The sequence below is a fragment of the Plectropomus leopardus genome, chromosome 2 (assembly GCF_008729295.1).
Source record: "Plectropomus leopardus isolate mb chromosome 2, YSFRI_Pleo_2.0, whole genome shotgun sequence".
Lineage (NCBI taxonomy): Eukaryota > Metazoa > Chordata > Actinopteri > Perciformes > Serranidae > Plectropomus > Plectropomus leopardus.
In genome coordinates, this window is record NC_056464.1 from 35,705,086 (window position 1) to 35,725,215 (window position 20,130).

Here is a 20,130-nt window from a genome sequence, read left to right on the forward strand (position 1 = left end):
TGTTATATTTGTATCGTTCAAAAATTTACTTATATATACTTAACTTATCTTAAGTATATATAATACTTAACACATCACAAAATGGCACAATTTATGATTTTACAGCACCTGGTACCCTGTAAACACACTGGTTTTACTTAAAAGAAAATACCCAATTTTATCTTAATTTTTTGTGTAACTTTACTTTAATTACTCACTCAAAACCATTTCCCACAAAAAGTAAAGTGTAATGTGAAAATGTTTTGATTTTTAGTTAATAAAATTTAACATCCTACAGCCTTCTGGTGTCATAGGTCAACTCTAATTGTTTTAGTTGCAGCATTTATTACGAAAAAGAGAAAATTAACGCACCACATGGTTTGCCTTTCCAGTTCTGGGACCATTCATTTTTTAAATATTTTCTTTGTGCATCCTCATTATCTCAGACCAATAATATTTTTATTTTTTTTCTCCATATTAAGCATATTTGTAGTAAAAATGCTTTAACATGTTTAGTGACTTGCTGCTATTACTTAAATAGCCCAACATGTAAAACCTTATTTTAGTCATTTTATCTGATATCCCTAATGACTTTACTTCCAGATCCAGACTGACAAACTGGTGATTGCTAACCAACTTAGATATTGTAGTGGTCGATAAACAGCAGAAGAAGGTGGTAGTGATAAATGCAGCGGTCTGAGCAATAGCAACATCAGGAAGAAGGAAAAAGAGAAGCTCGAGAAATACCACGGCAGAAAGTTACAAGAGAGCTACACCCTCCCGTGTCATGTTAGAGACTGTACACACACACACACACACACACACACACACACACACACACCACACTTTATTAACATTACCTAATGTAATACTGCCTAACTAAAACACGGTTAAAAGGGAGTAAAATGTATACGCTCAGAATTTTCTGTGACGTAAAAGAAATCTGCTTTAAATGTTTGATTTATGTCATGCTTGTCTGTCTCGCTTTTACTGATTTTAATTTATTCTGTATGGTTTTACTTACTTACTGATTTTGTTCTTGTTTCTGTTAAGCGTCTTTGAGTATTGTGAAAAGCCCTCTATAAATAAAATATATTATTATCATTATTATTATTATTATTATTATTATTATTACTAAGAAACGGGTATATTAGATAGGCTAATGTTAGGAGAGCAAACAGGTTAATAAATGGGTTCATTTCCAACATTCGCTGTGACTCAACTTTCTTTGTGAAGACTTGAGTGACTTTCTTTTGTTTTTTCGGTACCCTGACTTTTCTTTTGGAAGTTGACAGACTCAGCTCCACCAACACTCCTCTCTCTGCTCCATTAGCAGGTACCATGTGCCCTGCCAAATACAAGGAAAAGTAAATTGTTTGTATTACTTTAGTTTATTTATTTGTGCAGATACTTTAGATATCAAGAAAAAAACAAACAAAAAGGATATAAAACAGTTTACATGTGCATGTGAGTTAAAAACCCACATTGGGTTTTCTAGGGACCTCACCAAAAGAGAAGAATAAAATAGGTTATACCAAGAGTTAAACAATACAACACGATGCAAAACAAAATCAATATATCAATATGAGTATCAATATATATACACATCTTCCACCCAATTATCACTACTGAAAAGAAATAAACATATCAAAAAATCAGTATTAAAATGAAACACAGCAGTCACATAGTCAGCACATGCCAAGACATATCTTCTGTTAATGATTATAAATTAACATCTTTTTATTGAAAAAGGGAAAAAAAAAAAAGTCCTTAATGTCAATAAATATAATGGCTATAAATAGCACTTTTCTCATGCAAACTACAGAATACCAGTCGGCATTACGGCTCTATGACAATGGTGCCACAAAAATACCAAAATATCAATAAATATACACACTACTATATTGTAAAACCCTATATCTGTTATGTTCTTTTTTGCCCATGGAAATCTATTGCAGTGGTGTTAATGGATGTTGAAAATGACCCCCAAAAGAAACAATAAATATTAAACAATGATCACTGAGGTCCTTACTGGCCCTTGGTGATTTAATCAATTTATCCTTCAACTACAAATTTTTTAACTAGATTTTACAAATAACTAACAAAATCTACCTTGTAAAATCTATCTGTACAACACTGAATATGTATCATAAACAAATTACCAAATGTATAAATATATATACAAGCTGTATATAACACCTTTCTCATGCAAATTACTGTAGGCTACATAGACCAGCTGTTCTTATGGCCTAAGAAAATTGCGCCACAAAATACCAAATTATCAAAATATACATACCATTAATTAATTATACATGCTATTATATTTGAAAAAAAAAAAAAAAACACTGTCAGCTTGCACATTTTACCCCAATAGAACTCTATTAGTGATAATAGATGTTGAAAATGTCCAAAAAAATACAATACAAAAAAATCACAGATGTCCTTACAATCTATTTTTTTAAATGCTGAACGTGTATAATAGTCTATATCCCACAAAATACCAAAAATTATCAATGTAGAGTGTTTTTCTTGCGCAAAATACTGTATTATAGAGGAGCCGCCATTATGGCTCTAGTTGTGCTTATTCCATAGCATGGGCGATCCTTGTTAGAGCCAACATGGCGCCGTTTCCCCTTTAAACAATACAGCCAATCGAATTCGTGGAATTCTTTTCTGACCAATCAGAGCCCACGTGGAGGGCGGGACCTGCGGAGCCGGGAGGAGCTGTTTGGGGTGTTGTGAATTCGTGTAGCAAAGAAATCTTGAGTGGGAGTTGTCTGGACTGATTTGTTGTGAGTTTTGACCGTCGTTTCGCACCGATCAGCACCGCGCCAGCCGCAGCCATGCCCGGGATAGAGAAGCTGCCGATAGAGGAGACGCTGGAGGACAGTCCGCAGGTAACAGTCCTCTTCCCTGGAGCCTTCAGCTAGCATGCTAACGTTAGCGGTTTCTGTGGCTAGGCTAACTGTCTTTGTAGGCTCAGTGTTTGCCAACAACCAGCCGAGAGATGCCAAGTTCAGGCAGCAGCTAACCGCTAACGGCCCAGCTAATCAAAGCTGTCAGTCAGACCGCAGTAACGGGACCTGCCAGCTGCGGATCGGCGTCAGACTGTGGCGGCTGCACCGATCAGCTGATGGGGAGCTCCGTCAAGACCGGAGGTCAAAATGTCAACAACAGACAACGCTGGTTACTCAGACAAAAAACTCGTTAAATGACTAGTTAGCCGGCTACTTCCTTAGCCTCTTGGCTCGCTGCTTCCACTGGTATCTGTTAATCTTTTGGCCAAACAGCAGAGTGTCCTCCTGCTGCTTTATGTTATTGATAAACGTCAGTTTCTTTGCACAGGCCGTCACAAACTGTCAATAACCCTGATTTACCAAAACATCCACTACTCCCATTACAGATTATGATCTAACAGATTAAATGCATCACTTATTAGTATGTACATAACACCTACCACTGTCAATATAAATATTGCAGTACATATACATGTATACATCATGTGCATACTGTACATTATCATCCAGTCCATGTATAGAAATTTAGTATTTATCAATTTGCACTATTTTAACAGATAACAAATTACACTGTACATACTGTACATACTGGGCGTCGACAGATTATTGGGCCAATATTTGGCATTTTGTTGATTATCTGTATCAGCATTTTATTTTAATGATTGCTGATAAAATTAATTCATGAAAAAGTGCGTATTACTCTCAGCCAAGACCAGGGAAGGCAGTCTGCAATACATGCAAAGAAAGTGTCAGCACCGGAGGAACCTTTTTACTCATTCATTTTTTATTAAAATTTTCACTCAACTTTATTTTAAAAAGTTGTAGGTAACTAGCTATATATGAAGTGGAACATTTCAGTTTTGTTTCATCATTTGTTAAAGGCATTTTAATAAAGTTTTGTGTTGGAGTTTGTTATTTTTATTGCAAATGCAAACTGGTTCCAAATACTGGTTGTTGGTCTTGTTAAGTTCTAATAAAGGTACAAGTATTGGCCCTAAAAATCAATATCAGTCAACCCCTAGCTACCTACTATACTCACAGTGCATATAACATTTTATTTTATTTCTGTTGTTGGTTATTGTTGCTCCCCCGCCCCCCAATCAATGATGTTCTGTGCTGTTTTATTTATTTATTTTTTTAGAGGGGGGGGGGGGGGGGGGGGGGGGGGGGGGGCAAAATTACCATGTATTACCACATTTTTTATGAAAAAAAAGATAAAATGCACTTAAAAAAAAAAAGATAAAGAGGGGTACAAGCATACAGATGAAAACATATATTAAGTCAGAGGCTTCAGAGGGAAAAAATGCAGAATTTTCCAAAAGCTTGATCCTTTTTCTCTATTAATAAACTGAGTAATTTGAGAAGAGGAGGAAAGATAAAAAAAAAAATTAGGAGGTGACTTTGATGATTTCTGTTCGTGAATAAGATTTTAGCTCTCAGTAATAAACTAATGTCTTTTTATGTTACTTCTGACAGTGTGACTTCTTGCTTGCTGGCAAAATAAATGCAAAACGCACGGCCAGACGCACCGTGCCAACAGTATTGTACTGTGTTGACAGGTAACAGATGTGGATTTACATAGATAGGTGTGGGTCTGTTTTTTTGGCAGGGAAACATGAGCCCATTACCTGCTGTGGTTGTATGATCGGTCACATGATTAACACCGACTTCATTTTCACGTCCTGTTGTGTGTGTTGGATGTAGACTCGCTCTCTGCTGGGAGTGTTTGAGGAGGACACTGCGGCCCATGTCCAACTACTGCACACAGCTCTATCAGGCCATGCAGAGGATTTATGATGCACAGGTACACACACACACACACACACACACACACACACACACCATTCACAGGTGTAGTGCCACTGGCTTCGAATAGAGAGCATACAGGATGTGAATAAGTGTGTCTCCAGCTGTGTCTGTCCTATTTTTTCTCTCAGAATGAGCTCAGTGCTGCAACACACCTGACCTCCAGACTGCTGAAAGAGTACGACAAACAGGTAGGCCAAGTCATCAACCTCATGAAACTAGCCACCAGCCTCCATAATACGAGTCCTTCCACGCTACAACTAGAGACATCAGCCTTGTAATCAGCACAGTAATGCAAACATGTGACGCCCCCCTCGCAGCTAAGCCTGAGTGAGCCCCTTTTCTTGCAACACTGCAGGCGAATTTTAACATCTTTCATAGTGAGGATATTTATCTTTTCAAATGCACAACAAAATTTAACAGACTGCTTTAAAACACTGGGCACAGATTGTTGTATATAACATTACATGCTATAAAGTATAACAGTAGCACTTGGTCTGTCTCTCTGGCAGCAGGCGCTGAAGCTGCGGGCTTCACTGATGTTAACACCACTGAGGTTTCTACCTCTATCCTTCCTGTCGCTCGCTTTCTTTACAATCAGAGCTGCCCGTTTCATCCTCTTTGACCTCACTGTTGCTTTCTAAATCTTCCTTACTGGCTCAGACATGTGTTATATATAACAAAGAAAAACTTAAGACCAGCAAATATTTGTTTTATTTTACGCCAATAATGTCTCGTAAAATACATCGTTCATAATCTGCATCCTATGTAACTATTTATAAATTACAATTACATCAGATGCAAATCATGATATGATGCATTTTACAAGACATTACTGGCATAAAATAAAAACAAATAATTGCTGGTTCAAAGTTTGTCTTTGTTATCTATCATATGTTCTGTATATATATATATATATATATATATATATATATATATCATAATAGATACCATCTACCAACCCTAAAACAAAAGCAACAAACACTGGTCGCTATGCCGGGGATATACAAACTTGTTTAACTGCCAAAATTCTTATTGACAGTTAACAGTTCAATGTTTTATTATTAACATCCCTAATGACCAACATTTACATACTGAGAGGTGAATTCCCTCCCCATTATGGGACCTTATCTCGGAAAAAAAAAAAGTATGTTTTTTTGTCAATGACATGTATTTGTCCCTTGCTCTTGACTACCATACATATTTTTTCTGATAGATGTCCCATGAGGGACATTAAAGGGGAGGGACCAGCTCTCTATTTCCTCTGCTGTGAAACTGAATCCTATTTGCTGCTAAAGCAACACATTTCTCCTCACTGTCATCAGTCTATGTAATATATGGTAAATGGACTGCAGTTGTATTGTGCTTTTCCAGTCTCACATTCACACACTGGTGGCCAAGGCTACTGTACCTGCTACTCGGTAACCATACACGCACGCACTCAACACTACAGTGACGCAGCATCGGGAGCAATTTGGGGTTCAGTATTCAGTGTAGGCAGGGATACTTTGACATGTTGCCTGGAGAAGCCAGGGATTTAGCCACTGACCTTCCGATTAGAGGACGACGGATGATACATTTCTCTGTGTTGATGCTGTCGTCTGCAGCGTTTTCCTCTGGGAGGCGATGATGAGGTGATGAGCTCCACCTTGCAGCAGTTTGCAAAAGTCATCGATGAGGTGAGAGAGAATACAAACACACCAGAGCTCTGTCTGCTGCTGCTTTATCGTTGTCTTTCATCTTTTCCAGGATGTGCCACACAGGCAGATTTTACCTGATGTGATAACACAACTTCCTCTCGCTCTGTTTGCAGTTGAGTTCCTGTCACGCCGTCTTGTCCACCCAGCTTGCAGATGCCATGATGTTTCCCATCACTCAGTTTAAAGAGAGAGATCTGAAGGGTAGGAAACACATGCAGCGCTTTAATCACCTGACCCTCCACACCTCAGGCTCAAAGAACCAAAAACTGGTTCTGACAGATTCGTCAGATTAGAGTCTGGATTTTTTTAAAATATGGCACCCACATCTAGATGTCATGGCAAGAAGGGTGACCTATTGGTACTATTGGTTCATAATGTGTGTTATTATGTATTTGTTCTTTATGGCCATGTACACTAATATTTAGATCTCCAGTGCAAATTGTGATGTAATATGGCACAACTTATTTATTGTTAAAATGTCAATCAAATCATGTAAATCTTTAAAAACTGTTTTTTTCTGCTTTTCTCATACTTTTTTAAGTGTTTATTTTTCCTCTTATCAAAATGACTGTTTTATTATTATTATTATTATTATTATTATTATTATTATTATTTATTATTATTATTATTATTATTCTATTTTCTATTTTTAATTTTTTCTTTAATAACTCACATCACTGGGTGGAGGTTGGTTGTGTAGGGTGGGCCTGAGTGGATGGAGGAGAGTGGGCCTAATTGTGTAGTGACCTGCCATACGTCTATTTTGATATCAAATACAACAACACCAAAACTAAAAAGAAAAACTGACGATGGTTTCAGTGTTCAGAAAGCACACACATCACTGGCGCACAGTTAATTTTTCAGTTCACCTCAAAGGTGTTAAATGACCACTCAAGTTCTTAAACACCAGACCGGCAAAACCTGTTTCCTTTAAGTACCTAACTTTGTGCACGGGGCCAATGTTATGCAGAAACAGAAAAAGTCTTCCACAAATTGACTGTTCCCACAGAACTGGAAGCACTCTGGTGTCTAAATATAAGATTTCTCCTCAGTGTTACTAAAGGACCTAAACTGGGAAATCTGAGCCAGACAAAAAATACATTTATTCTAACAGCAAAAATATTCCTTGCATCATATTTTTAAAGTTCTTTCTGTTTTTTCTGCAGAGATCCTCACTCTGAAAGAAGTCTTCCAAATATCCAGTGATGGTAAGTTTAGTGTTGCTACTCAATACTATAATTATTATTCCTAATCAATTTATAATTTTCCTTTGAGAATAATAAATGTCTATAACTACAGAGGCTAAGGATTGGTCACTTGCCTATAATGTGTCAACTGTTTATAATAATCTAAGAAAAAAAAAAGCTGCAAATAATCACATTGGAGAAGCCGAAACATACAAATGTTTTTACTTTTATTTCCTAATTACTTAAAACAATTAACCATTTGATGTTGTTCTTGAACACATATTTATCTGTATTTATTTGTGTGTGTGTGGAGCACAATTGGTCTTAATCTGACAGAAGATAAGTGAAGAATATACAGCTGCTCCGACACACTTGGTCACAGTTTGATGCATCAAAGTGAAAATTAACCCCTAATCTAGAGGAACAAAATGTGCAGCATGACTCCTCTGGCTCCACATGCACGTTTAGCTATGCTTAAAGGAAAATTACACCCTGTTTTAAAAGGTTACTGGCAGATTATCTCTGTCTTGATTTGACTTACTGCTTTATGTTCTTTTCTAACGTGTTAATGTTGGCAAACAGAAAAGATCAAATATTTCTTAGCATCAAAAAGTCTTACCTTCCTGTTTCTGTCTGCAGATCATGATGTAGCCATTAACAGATACAGCCGCCTGTCCAAAAAGAGGGACAATGACAAGGTGAGAAACACATCAGGTTTATCACTCAGTGCTCCAATACTAAAATGTTAATTCTTTATTCAAGAGTCCATAACGTCTATATAATTTCCTGGCAGAGTGTCTTAAAACGTCCCTTTATATCAGCCACAAAGTGTAGGATGTTATCCCAGTATGTGATATTACTTTGATACTGGAATCAGAGTAACGTCTGGTGTGTTGCAGTTGCGGGCGGAGGCTGTGGAGGATGTCTACACCTCCCGCAAGAAACAGCACCAGACCATGATGCACTACTTCTGCTCGCTCAACACTCTGCAGTACAAGAAGAAGACGGCTCTGCTGGAGCCGCTGCTGGGCTACATGCAGGCCCAGGTATGTGTGTGTGTATATATATATATATATATATATATATATATATATATATATAATAACGTTAGACCACTGTGAAGTAGTCAGAAGCTTTCCTAAACCTGCTGCTGAGTTTTGCTCTTTTTTGTTTATGTGTTTTGTTTATGTGTTTATTTTGCTCCACACAGATCAGTTTTCTTTAAGCTGGGATCAGAAAATCTCACCCAGCAGTGGGAGGACTTCCTGGGAACCATAGGAACCAGTGTCCAAAAGTAAGAGCACTATCGCAGAGTCCTGCCCTCCCACGAGTGCATTATTTCTTAATTCTTTTGTTTGTTTACATTCAAGGTCCCAAATACTGTTTCATCTACTTTAACTTAGTTTTAAAAGGTCTTGTGGTTTTGTTGGAACAGCAAATGGATGGAAACATAATAGCAATATCACAACTGTGAGGGGACAATTCAAATTCTCTGTGTGTGTGTGTGTGTGTGTGTGTGTGTGTGTGTGTGTAAAGTGTGCGTCGGGAGATGGAGGAGGAGGTCGGACAGATGCAACAAACCATCCAGGAGATGGAGAGATCATGTGACCCTCTGTATGCACCTTGTGACCCTGACCCCCGCCCACTCACCTGTCTGTCGCAACCTGACCAGGAAACAGGGTTACCTGTACATCCGCAAGTAAGACACACACACACACACACACACACACACACACACACACACACATTTATTACTGTTAATTTGTGAATCAGTCGATTCAATCAATTTATTTGAGACACAAAATCACAGAGTATGACTTCATTCACATTAAAGCGCGTGTGTATAGAATCGTAATCTGATCAATCATTGATATAATTTGATGGTCATAAAGAAATTAAACAGTCCGTAAAAAACATTTTATGCCTCCACTGGTGGATGCCAAAAATTCAAATCCAACACGAAACATATTTGAAGGATAAATCCAATTTATGACAACTTGAATCTTATTTTCTTTGTTTTGTTGATCAGTTTATTAGCAATAACAACAACTGTGAACAAAGTGACATTAAAACAATGTCGGATGGGTCAAGAAATACAAGCAGTCGGACAATAGGACAGGGTTTTATCAACCTTATTGAGAAAAGAAAATGGTAAAATCTTTACCCCAAATATCCGCTGTAAACATCACAGTTGACTCTCTTTGTGCTTTGACTCTGACCCGTCTTATCTTGTCTGAAGCCGTGTGCACACAACCACATCCTGTATTCTGAATAATTAAAAAAGCATTTCAAGTGCACTCGCTTTCAGTTTGATTTAAAGATAAACTGTTTCAATAATCAGAATAAACTCATGGTCTGACTGCTTGTGTTTCTTTTTTAGTAATTTTCATGTTCCAGATCTCAGATATTAACTTGGCGTGTGCAGAGGTGTTATAACTAATCGAGAGGGCAGAACTGAAAAACTGAAAATCAAACCCAAGATGTAAAAATGTATAATTCTCCTTTAATGAATGCAGTACTACTGTTGTGCCAGTATAGGCGTGAAACGTTAAAGTTGAAAATAAATTGAGAATTACGATCTTTAAACTTAACTTGTTTTTTGTGTTGTCCTCTGAGGAGTTAAAGTAGCTCTTCTGTGTGTCCCTCAGTAAGACGGGGCTGGTGTCGTCTTCCTGGGAGCGTCAGTACTTCTTCACGCAGGGCGGTAATCTGATGCAGCAGGGCCGGGGCGAGGTGGCGGGCGGGGCTGGTCACAGACCTCGACAACTGCTCCGTCATGGCGGTGGACTGCGATGACCGCCGCTTCTGTTTCCAGGTCACTTCCTTCGATGGCAAGAAGTGAGAGGGCTCATGCTTTTTATTTCATGAAACAACATAACTCTCTCTTTTTTAAGTTTTCACATTTATGATATGCCACTTTTTAAAACTTTTCTTTCGTTTTGTGTTCTGCCAGAGTGGTGACGCTGCAGTCTGAGAGCAGGAAGGACTGCGAGGAGGTAAGATGTTTCTCTTTCACGTGACCTGTTCTGTGTCGACTGTCAGCCGCTCTATTGTCTCCTCACGCCGTCTTCTCTGCTGCTTCCTCCTGCAGTGGATCTCTACCATCAACAACATCTCCAAACGGATCTACCTGAGTGAGAACGCCGAGGTCTGTGTCCTATTTCACATCTCTAACCTGCATTTACCTGCTCTCAGATCACAGTGCTGCTTTTGGTTTCTATCTTTATTTTTTGCTTTACTTGGTTTCTGACCACCTAGTCACTTTTGATTTGTTCACTAACTTAAAATCAAACAGTCGGCCACTCACAGAAAAATCTTATGGCCCGACATCACCATAACTGCAGAACCACAAGTCATCATAACTATAAACTATAATAACGTGACCAGCTAACAGGTCTGATTAGTGCATTAGAGACTATTAAACTGAGGGCAAAGTTTGTATGTATATTGCTAAAATGCAGCTGCAAGCAGCAGATGACAGTTGAAAGATGACAAGCAATGAGAGAAGTTACGACTAAAGTCTCATATGGCTGGAATGTTCTGGTGTCCGCATACTTTTGGCCAGAAAACTTACACGTACACATAACGGTACAACATTAAAAGGGCACAAATCGGAAAAACTCAATAACATGATAATTCCTGTCTCATCAGGATAAACAGAAGGAGAGCAGGCCAAGGAGGGGGGAAGTGAATCAATAGGCTGTGTGCAGCTCTAACATGAAATAAGATTTTACCCATTATAAATATTAAATAGTCAATACATGGCATTGATATTGTTGAGGGCTGCAACAAATAAGTCAGTGTGTGGGAAACACTGTACACTGAAAATAAAAATATTTAGACACTGTACAAAAAAGGCCTGTGAGAAATGTTACTGAAAAGCCATTTAACTTCATGTGTTAAAAAAATCCTTTCCTATTGGCAGGAACTGGCAGCCAGAGTGAACCAATCAGCTCTTGAAGCCGTGACGCCATCGCCGTCCTTTCAGCAGAGACACGAGAGCATGAGACCCAGCAGGTGTGTGTGTGTGTTTGTCATTCAAAATGTTAAAAGACCACTAGTGTTTTTACTCCACATGACAAGCAGATAATTGACTGTCAACCTCATAACCAGTCAGGTGCCAGATATAGTAAAGACGGACACCGTTGGCCAATCAGATTTCTGTGGAAAAACTCCACCAGTAAGACCATCAGTCTCTCTCTCTCCATTCCAGTAAAGGGCGTACGGGCCGAGCGAGCAGCATCAGCTCTGTGGGCTCCGAGCCGTCGCCTGCCCTCTCTGTGCTCTCATTGGACGCGCTGGTTGCCCCGGAAACACCCATCCAGTTTGACATCATTTCCCCCGTCAGTGAGGAGAATTCAGCACAGAGCAAGACGGCAGCACAGTCCGGCAGGTAGGCGCGCGCACGTGTGTGTGTGTGTGTGTGTGTGTCAGTCCACCCAAATTATTTTAAATGAATATTTATTATGATTATTTAATTCTCTGTCAGGTGTTAGTGTGGTAGCTGCTGGTTGGTGCTCAAGTGTGTGTGTGTGTGTGTGTGTGTGTGTGTGTGTGTGTGTGTGTGTGTGTGTGTGTGTGTGTGTGTGTGTTGGTCCACAGAAGGAGTAATCCATTCGGAGAGTCAGGAGACAGCACATCAGACGATGGAAGTGAAGGTAAACTCTTTCTGCTCCTTTTTCCGTCTTGTTATCAGTATTTCAGATTATTCAATACTAAAACTAGCTTTAATTGTGATTTCTGTTGCAGAAGGTTGTTCCAATTTTGTCACTATTTTGTCTTAATGAAAATGTCTAAGTAAGTATTTGAGTGTGGTGCCGTCTTTGCCTAATCCTCTCGTACCAAACCTTGACTGGCTCCAGTGCTACAGACAGCAGAAAACATCCACTGTAATTACAGTTGGAGGTTGTAGTTGGTGTTATTTCCTAAACCAGCCACAGGAGGCAGCATTGCAAACATTTGACCATCACAAACATATATTACTGTTCAAAGGTTTGGAATCAGTCTATTATATTTTTGGCCACCAAAGAAGAAGAATTTAATGATTAAAACTTCATTTTAGTCAATGTTCCCACAGTGTTGCATGACCTGTTGTAGGCAGTCCAAAATTTAAAGGTAGTATCTTTGGACAAACTTTACAAATGTGAGAGTTGTGTTTTATCTGAAGTGTTTTCAAACGAGGGGTTGGAAGATTACCAACCTCGCCGATTATCGGCCAATTTGGCCAGTTATCTGTGTCTGCATTTTATTTCAATGCAGTACATGCAAAGAAAGTGTCAGCATGGGAGGAACTTTTATGTTATAAAACCTCAGAGAGCTTTCTTTATTTTTTCATTTCTTTATTTTAATTTTTCACTGAACTTTATTTTAAAAAAGTTGCAGGGAACTTGTATTCGATGTTGGAAGTTTCAGTTTTGATTAAACATTTGCTAAAGGCAAAGTTTTGTTATATACCAACTTCTAAGTATTGACAGAAATATTTTCATTTTTATTGTAAAAGCATATCAGTTCCAAATATCGGTTATCGGTCTCAATAACTACTAATAAGTCACGGTATTGGCCCTAAAAAAACAATATAGCTTGACCCCTACTTCAAAACACCAAAAATATTTTTTAAACACTTTATGGTTGAGGATTTCCTGGTTGTTGTTTTTTTGTTTTGTAAATTTTTGGTTAACTCCATACCCTCAGATAACAAAGCAGCTCATTGTTTCAATAAAAACACCCTGCGTGTCTCCCACATTGTGGATTAAGGATGTATTTGTTTTTAGGTTTTTTAAATTTCCTCCCCGTGTCTGTTGTACAGACTCGATCCTCCACCAGCTCTTCATAGTTCGCTTCCTGGGCTCCATGGAGGTGAGGACTGCTGAGTCAGCAGACGTCATCTCTGAGACCATGAGGCAAATCCTGGCAGCCCGAGCCATCCACAACATCTTCAGGATGACCGAGTCACACCTGCTGGTCACCTGCGACTGCCTCAAGTATGAACCACATATACTTATTCAGAACCAGCAGCGCGGAGCAAGTTGTTGATATTTTGGTGGAAAATGTGTGGTGGCAAAAGACGTCTCTGTTTCCAAACCAATCTGATGCCAATCTGCTGATTTTGTCAACAAGAGGAAACTAAATACTTGAGGCATATGTGCAGCAATTTCAAAAAATAATAATTTAATTTTAAAAAAAAAGCATCACTAGATGTGTATAAATTGCCATCAAAAATGATTTAAAGTGTAAAAGTAAAACATAAAAAATACTTCTGACTGGGGAGATTTTTCCCTATAAATATTATTTTTGCTTTTGCAAATGTTGCCAGTAGTATAGGGCAAAAATCAACATAACACAGATAGAAAGAGGATATTAATAACCAGTGTGTCTCAGATTTTTATTTTGAAGAGAATTTTTTTCTGTGCAGTAAAAACCATTTTTTTGCTGATGTTTTTTGTTTCAGGCTCATTGATCCTCAGACACAGGTCACTCGACTCAGGGTGAGATGATCTGCGTTTCTCTGCTCAGATAGTTTGAGTCTCAGACACATTTCTGATGACTTATCGTCTCTGTGTCCTCCTTCTGTCTCTTTTGTAGTTCCCTCTCTCCAGTGTCATTCAGTGTTCGTCCCATCAGGACAACAAGAGGCTGTTTGGGTTCGTTTTGCAGACGCCGGGCGGGCGGGGCGAAAGCCGAGCCGTCTGCTACATCTTCGAGTCTAACAACGATGGAGAGAAGGTCGTCCGTCTGTCCGTCTGTTAGTGTCACTGTCCAGCACTCTGTTTGCCCGTCTGTCTGACCTTTTGTGTCTTCTTCGTGTGTTTCAGATCTGCGACAGCATCGGTCTGGCCAAGCAGATAGCCTTCCACTCTGAGATGGTGAGACTGATCTCAAACCTCATCACTCTGAAACGAACGCAAGCTCACTTAAGTTTTGTTGTTGTTGTCGAGGTGAATTATTTTTGTTGTCTTATTGACATGTTGTCTTATTGTTGTGCAGGACCGTAAGGCGGTGGAGAAGAGGAAGGAGCACGACAAGGCCAAAGAGAAACAGCAGGAAGAACTCAGCAAGCAGAGACAGATTGAGAAGGTGACCTTTAACCTTAAACCCCACACTTCAAAGACCCAGTGAAAAATGTATTTATCCAGGTTTCACCTTATCCCAGTTTTAATTGATCATTTATCACTTGTTATTTGCCAAATATGCTGAGTAATTTTACTTCAAAATCCTTGTCTTTTCTCTTTCTATAAAACAATTAGGTAAAACTGTCTCAAATCTTTGCTCACTCATTCTGCACTCACAGGCTTTTAAAAAAGTTCATCCTACAAATAATAAAAACTGACACCATTATCTCGCTACACACACAGCACAAAGTCATATGTCCTTTTTAGAGATGCATGATATTGGATTTTTTGCCATAGCCGATATGCCAATATATAACAACTTATTTGGCCAATAACTGATACAAAAATTAATATTTCAGCTATTTTTCCACCTAATTGTAGTGATCATCATGTCTCTTCTGCAGTGGAATTAACATAATATTATGCATGCTTTTAAAGTCACGGCCCACCAGCAGATGGCGACATGAAATACAATGCTTTTTAATGTAGGGACTTCATTGTGCAAAATATGAAAAATACTTCGACTTAGTTTTGATGTTTTCTATATGCTCACTTTGTCAAGAAAATGAATAAATAAAAATGTCGGTTTGTGATATTTGAAGCAATCAGCATGTATGCCGATATTTCATTTTAACGATAACGTGGCGATTTTATTGCACATCCCTTGTCCCTTTTTTTTTTTTAAAGAACTAAATGTTGGGATCCTTAACATTAAACTTCTTTGTCTTCATTTTAACTCCAGGATCTGGAGGAGCAGAGCCGTTTGATCGCCGCCTCGAGTCGCCCTGCTAACCCGCCTGCCGCTGACGGACAATTCCTGGTGCTTAGCAACAGCCAATCAGAGGACAGCGACGCTGGAGAGGAGGGGAAGAAAAGGGGCGAGTCTGAAGCCTAACAAAGACAACCGAGGACGCATGTTTCACTACCCAGGCGAGTCCCAGCTGGTACTGTCAAAGCTACAGCTCAGGAATCAGAGAAGGGGAACTCCACCCGCCTGCCCGGGCTGCATGAGACAGGAAAACATGCGCTCCCTCTCTCGCTGGACTCTGAAGTTTCCGTTGGAGCCTGTCATTCTGAGAACGGAGGATAAACTGAACGCACCCTCACTATAACGAGGGGGAGGGGAGAATGAGAGGCAAAGTCTTGTCACAGACTTGTGTGTTTTTTTTTTTCTGTGTGTTAAAAACGCTGCTTTTTTTACCGACCGGCTCCACTCTCCAGAAAAGGATGCAAATATAGATCTAACCTGTAAGTTTCTGTTTATTATGTTTATTTCATAGAAAAACTTAACAGCAACGACAGAGGATTTAAAGCAAAACAACGTACGGAATAATGAACCAGGATCTGAAGATAAAGTCAGATTTGGAAAGATTCATTGGACGCCTCAGTGTTGTTGGTTAAAGAGCGAGAAAAACAAATAGAAAAAGGGAGCAAAGAGTCTTATTTTGAAGAGTCCTTCCTGTTGTGATGTGTTCATTAGCTGACCACTTTTTAAAACATCCTACAGTGTTTTTGATTAAAAATAAAAAAATCTTTAGGGTTGGGCGATTTTTCTTCTGAACCCCATCAGACCCAAACCCATCGACAATTGCTGATATATTTGTGTAGGTGTGTGTGCGCATCTCACACCTACTTTCATTATTACACAGAAAAATAGAGCCGTTTGAATTCAAGTTTCTCTCTTTCACCAAACTAAGAAAAGCCAAATTAATTGCCTTGTTAACTCATCCTTAAACACAAAAAGACACGAAAAAGTTTTTCGAACGTTCCAACAATCACCAACTCTGCTTTGGTCAAAATTAAACCCTCAATTCAGAGAGTTCGATGATAACATTTATCGTCTCCACGTGCTGTTTTTCCCCACTGAGCAGCGGCGGCTCCGACTTGCTTTTCAGAGGCAAACCGTTAAATTAGCAAAATAACATGACAAAAATAGCCCCAAAAAACTGGCAATATATTCAGTTTATTGCCGATAGCCGATGTTTGTCCAATCGCCCAACCCTAATAATCTTTCAGTTGCTGGTTTTCACTCATTTGTCGTGACCGAATGAAAATCCACTTGTGAAGCCTTAAAACATGCCGAATTTCCATCACAGTAGAGCTTCAGCAATTAGTAGATTAATCAATTAGTTGATCAACAGAAAATTAATGCAACTATTTAAATAATAAATTAATCAAGTAAGTAATTTCTAAGCAGAAATGCCACTGATGTAATGGTTCCAGCTTCTCACAGGTGAGAATTATTTTCTGGGTATTTTCTGACTGTTTTCAGATGTTGTAAAGAACAGTTAATCGAAAAATGATCATTAGATTAATCGATATTTGTCATTTGCAGCCTTACATTGCAGTGAACATCATAGCCACTTTAACTGTGATGAAAATTGATGTTATCATTGAGGAGTAAAGCAGCCGTACGTCCACACTGATTTAAAATGAACTGTAGGCGGCGACTGCATGGAAGGTGAATAGAAACGTATTCAGAGGTCCATGACGTCATCTGGTCAGCACGGGCTTGTTAATTTGCAGGTCAAAATATTTTCAAGAAGTCTTTGGTTAAAAAGTGGTTCAAATTTTGGATAAAAGAACCTCTTTCTTCTCTTTCTTTTAGATCTTTGCCAACACTTTCAACAAAGAAAATGATACAGTTTTGACCTGGAAATCATGAAATCATCCCCCACTCAGTCTGTAATGACTTGGAAACACTGATATATAGATATTTGCAGTAATATGCAAAAACACAATATTTTAAAATGATGATCACTAAAATTTCAGCACCTCTTTTCCCTTTAATCATAGCACGACAAATTCTGTCAGCTCTACTTCAGCCACAGTCGAAATATTTTGACCCCATCCTCCATATAAAGACTTTCAGTGCCAATATTAACTTTGTTTCATAATTCACCTTTTTTTGTATTTCTGTATTTGTTGAGGTAATTGTAGAGAAACATAAAGTATCATTAACCCTGCTTTGTTGAGCATCTGATAGATGTCATGTCGTTTGTATGCGGTGTGCATTAGCATGTTGTCAGGACCGGAGCCACCAGAGCTGCCATGAGAAGGTCTTAAAGGTGTGAAACTAAAGAAATGAAAATTTTGAATCCTTTTCCTAAGAAGATATTTATTCCAGAATTAGATGACAGCAACTTCAGCCTCTAACAAAATGAATACCTGCATGAAAATAGCGCTCGTTAATGAGAATCATATACTGTTTATACTGAAGCCCACAAAAGAGCCAAAGATGCTTCGCTCTCCTTCCTCGCTTTGATAAGACTGAAACGCAGGTCTGACGTTTGGAAAAGTTAAACACAAGCACAAATCTGATCAAACATATTTGTTGACTCGTCGATACTTTTTGAAAACTGAAAGAAAAAGGTTCTGGCTCGACTATTGTCTTCTCTGCTAAGCTGGCGTGTTTTATTCATACAGAAAACATATTAACACAAACTGTCTGCCAAATAATCAGCTATGTTTCTCCTGATGTCGCAATATTTATCAGCGCTTTAATACAAAATGTTTCTGTGTCATTTGTTTGAGGCCTTTTCTGTTTCTCACAGGTTTTATTCATTAATTTTTTTTTGTTTTATCCAGAGTGAGCCACGCTGATTATCTGTTAAAAAAAACAACAATAAGCTTCAGTTCCAGCATCTATAAACATGACGTGTAGGGATATTAAAGGTCAGAGGTCACAGGCTTCTATAGGGACAACAACATGGTGAAGACGTTTCTGAAATCCCTAAATCATCCGTTACTGAAGGTGATTTCATTTTTTATGTTTTTTTTGGGAGGTTGTTTTCTTGCCGAAACCAGGTGAAGAACGAGCTGCACTTTACTGACGCAGGAAAACAGACGGGGGTCGATGATGTTGAACTGTAAATATGTTTCAGTGATAATTGTTTCAGTGTCATGAATAATTAAAAAAAGGCTTTTCATTGATAAATAAAAGCACTAACTCCACCCGCCTGAGTCAGTCTGCTGATGTTTGGCAGATCAAACGAACCTCCAGGAGAAATTTTATAGATAGATTATATAGAATTCAAAAGGTGTTAAAATATTAATTCACATTTTTGAGGTTTGCATTAAAAAAAATAATTACCATTGTTGATTGATTTTTTACACACAAATTGACAATGTTAAAGCACTTGTAAATGACAGTGAGTGTAATAGTAGTTTTCAAAAAACAAAAACATACAGTACATAGAAACTACAGAGAAATCTCAACAACAATCAGCCTGGTCATATTTCACATATTACAGTAGGCATAATAATATTGCTTTAAGGTTAGAGTAAGAATAAAAAACATAACAACAGTAGATACAATTAACTGGGATCTCATTCGGGGATAGCAGGTAAAGCAATTTTCTCTTTATAGGGTAAAGAATCATATTTTTAAATATCCTAGAAGAGTCTTTCAGTGTGTATTGTATTGTTTTTCAAGCTGTAAATGACCGAGAATATGTTTGCATAGTTTGTTTTTAATCATTTTATTAGCTGTCATTTTAAAAACCTAATGTTATCAGCTTTTTAAATAATTTTACAGTTTGTCATAGCAAATGGTCTGAGTACTTAAGCCAAGGTGATATTTAAAATCTTTTTTTTATGTCTTCATGGTGCTCTGAGTGCACTGATGGAGGAAAATATGAAATGATTTTGGCAAAAGGCTGCAACACAGAAACTTTTACCCAAAAGAAGAGTGTAAATATTTTCTGAAAGCACAGTTTCTCCTGAGGTTGTAACTTAATATATTTGAGCAATAAAACAGGAGAGGGAGTACTGTGCTGTATATCTTCACGGCCGTGATTCAGTTGTTGGCACAACAAAGATAATTACAGCCATGATGATATTCAGTCCAACAGCACGACCTTGAGTGTGATATTTCTTAAATACAACAGTTCAACAGCTTCATTTATTAGTAGGGGGCGACCGATATTGGTTTTTCAGGGCTAATACCAGTACTGATTATTAGTAGTTTATGAGGCACATAACAAATATTTGGAACCAATTTCCATTTCAATAAAAATGAAAATATTTCTGTAGAAATTTAAAATTTTGAATACAACAAACTCCAAAAATCTTTGTTTAAATGCCTTTAGCAAATGTTGAAACATTCAAAATCATGTACAGCAAGTTCCCAGCAACTTTTTCTTTTATAAATTAAAAAAAATATATGAATAAAAATAGCTTCCTGAAGTTTTACAAAGTAAAAGCCCCACCCATGCTGACATTTTCTTTGCATGTACTGCCTTCCCTGGTGTTGGCTGAGTGTAATACGCACAATTTTTCATTAATTAATTGTATTGGCCTTGATTAATATGATATGCATGAAAATAATAGG

The 20,130-nt window shown here is 38.1% G+C and overlaps 1 protein-coding gene across 1 annotated transcript; it reads left to right on the plus strand.

Moving 5' to 3' along the window:
• The first annotated feature begins 2,708 nt into the window (after positions 1 to 2,708).
• appl1 (adaptor protein, phosphotyrosine interaction, PH domain and leucine zipper containing 1) lies at positions 2,709 to 18,752 on the plus strand. Its single transcript, XM_042510080.1, is given in 25 exon segments — positions 2,709 to 2,876; positions 4,701 to 4,742; positions 4,744 to 4,800; positions 4,934 to 4,993; positions 6,410 to 6,481; positions 6,616 to 6,703; positions 7,669 to 7,710; positions 8,329 to 8,387; positions 8,589 to 8,739; positions 8,905 to 8,983; positions 9,226 to 9,337; positions 9,339 to 9,388; positions 10,338 to 10,431; positions 10,433 to 10,527; positions 10,643 to 10,685; positions 10,781 to 10,837; positions 11,615 to 11,706; positions 11,903 to 12,082; positions 12,292 to 12,347; positions 13,496 to 13,670; positions 14,138 to 14,174; positions 14,272 to 14,412; positions 14,502 to 14,552; positions 14,674 to 14,763; positions 15,541 to 18,752. Coding segments are annotated over 25 exon segments (2,130 nt in total). The 5' UTR covers positions 2,709 to 2,822; the 3' UTR covers positions 15,694 to 18,752.
• The last annotated feature ends 1,378 nt before the right edge of the window (positions 18,753 to 20,130 follow it).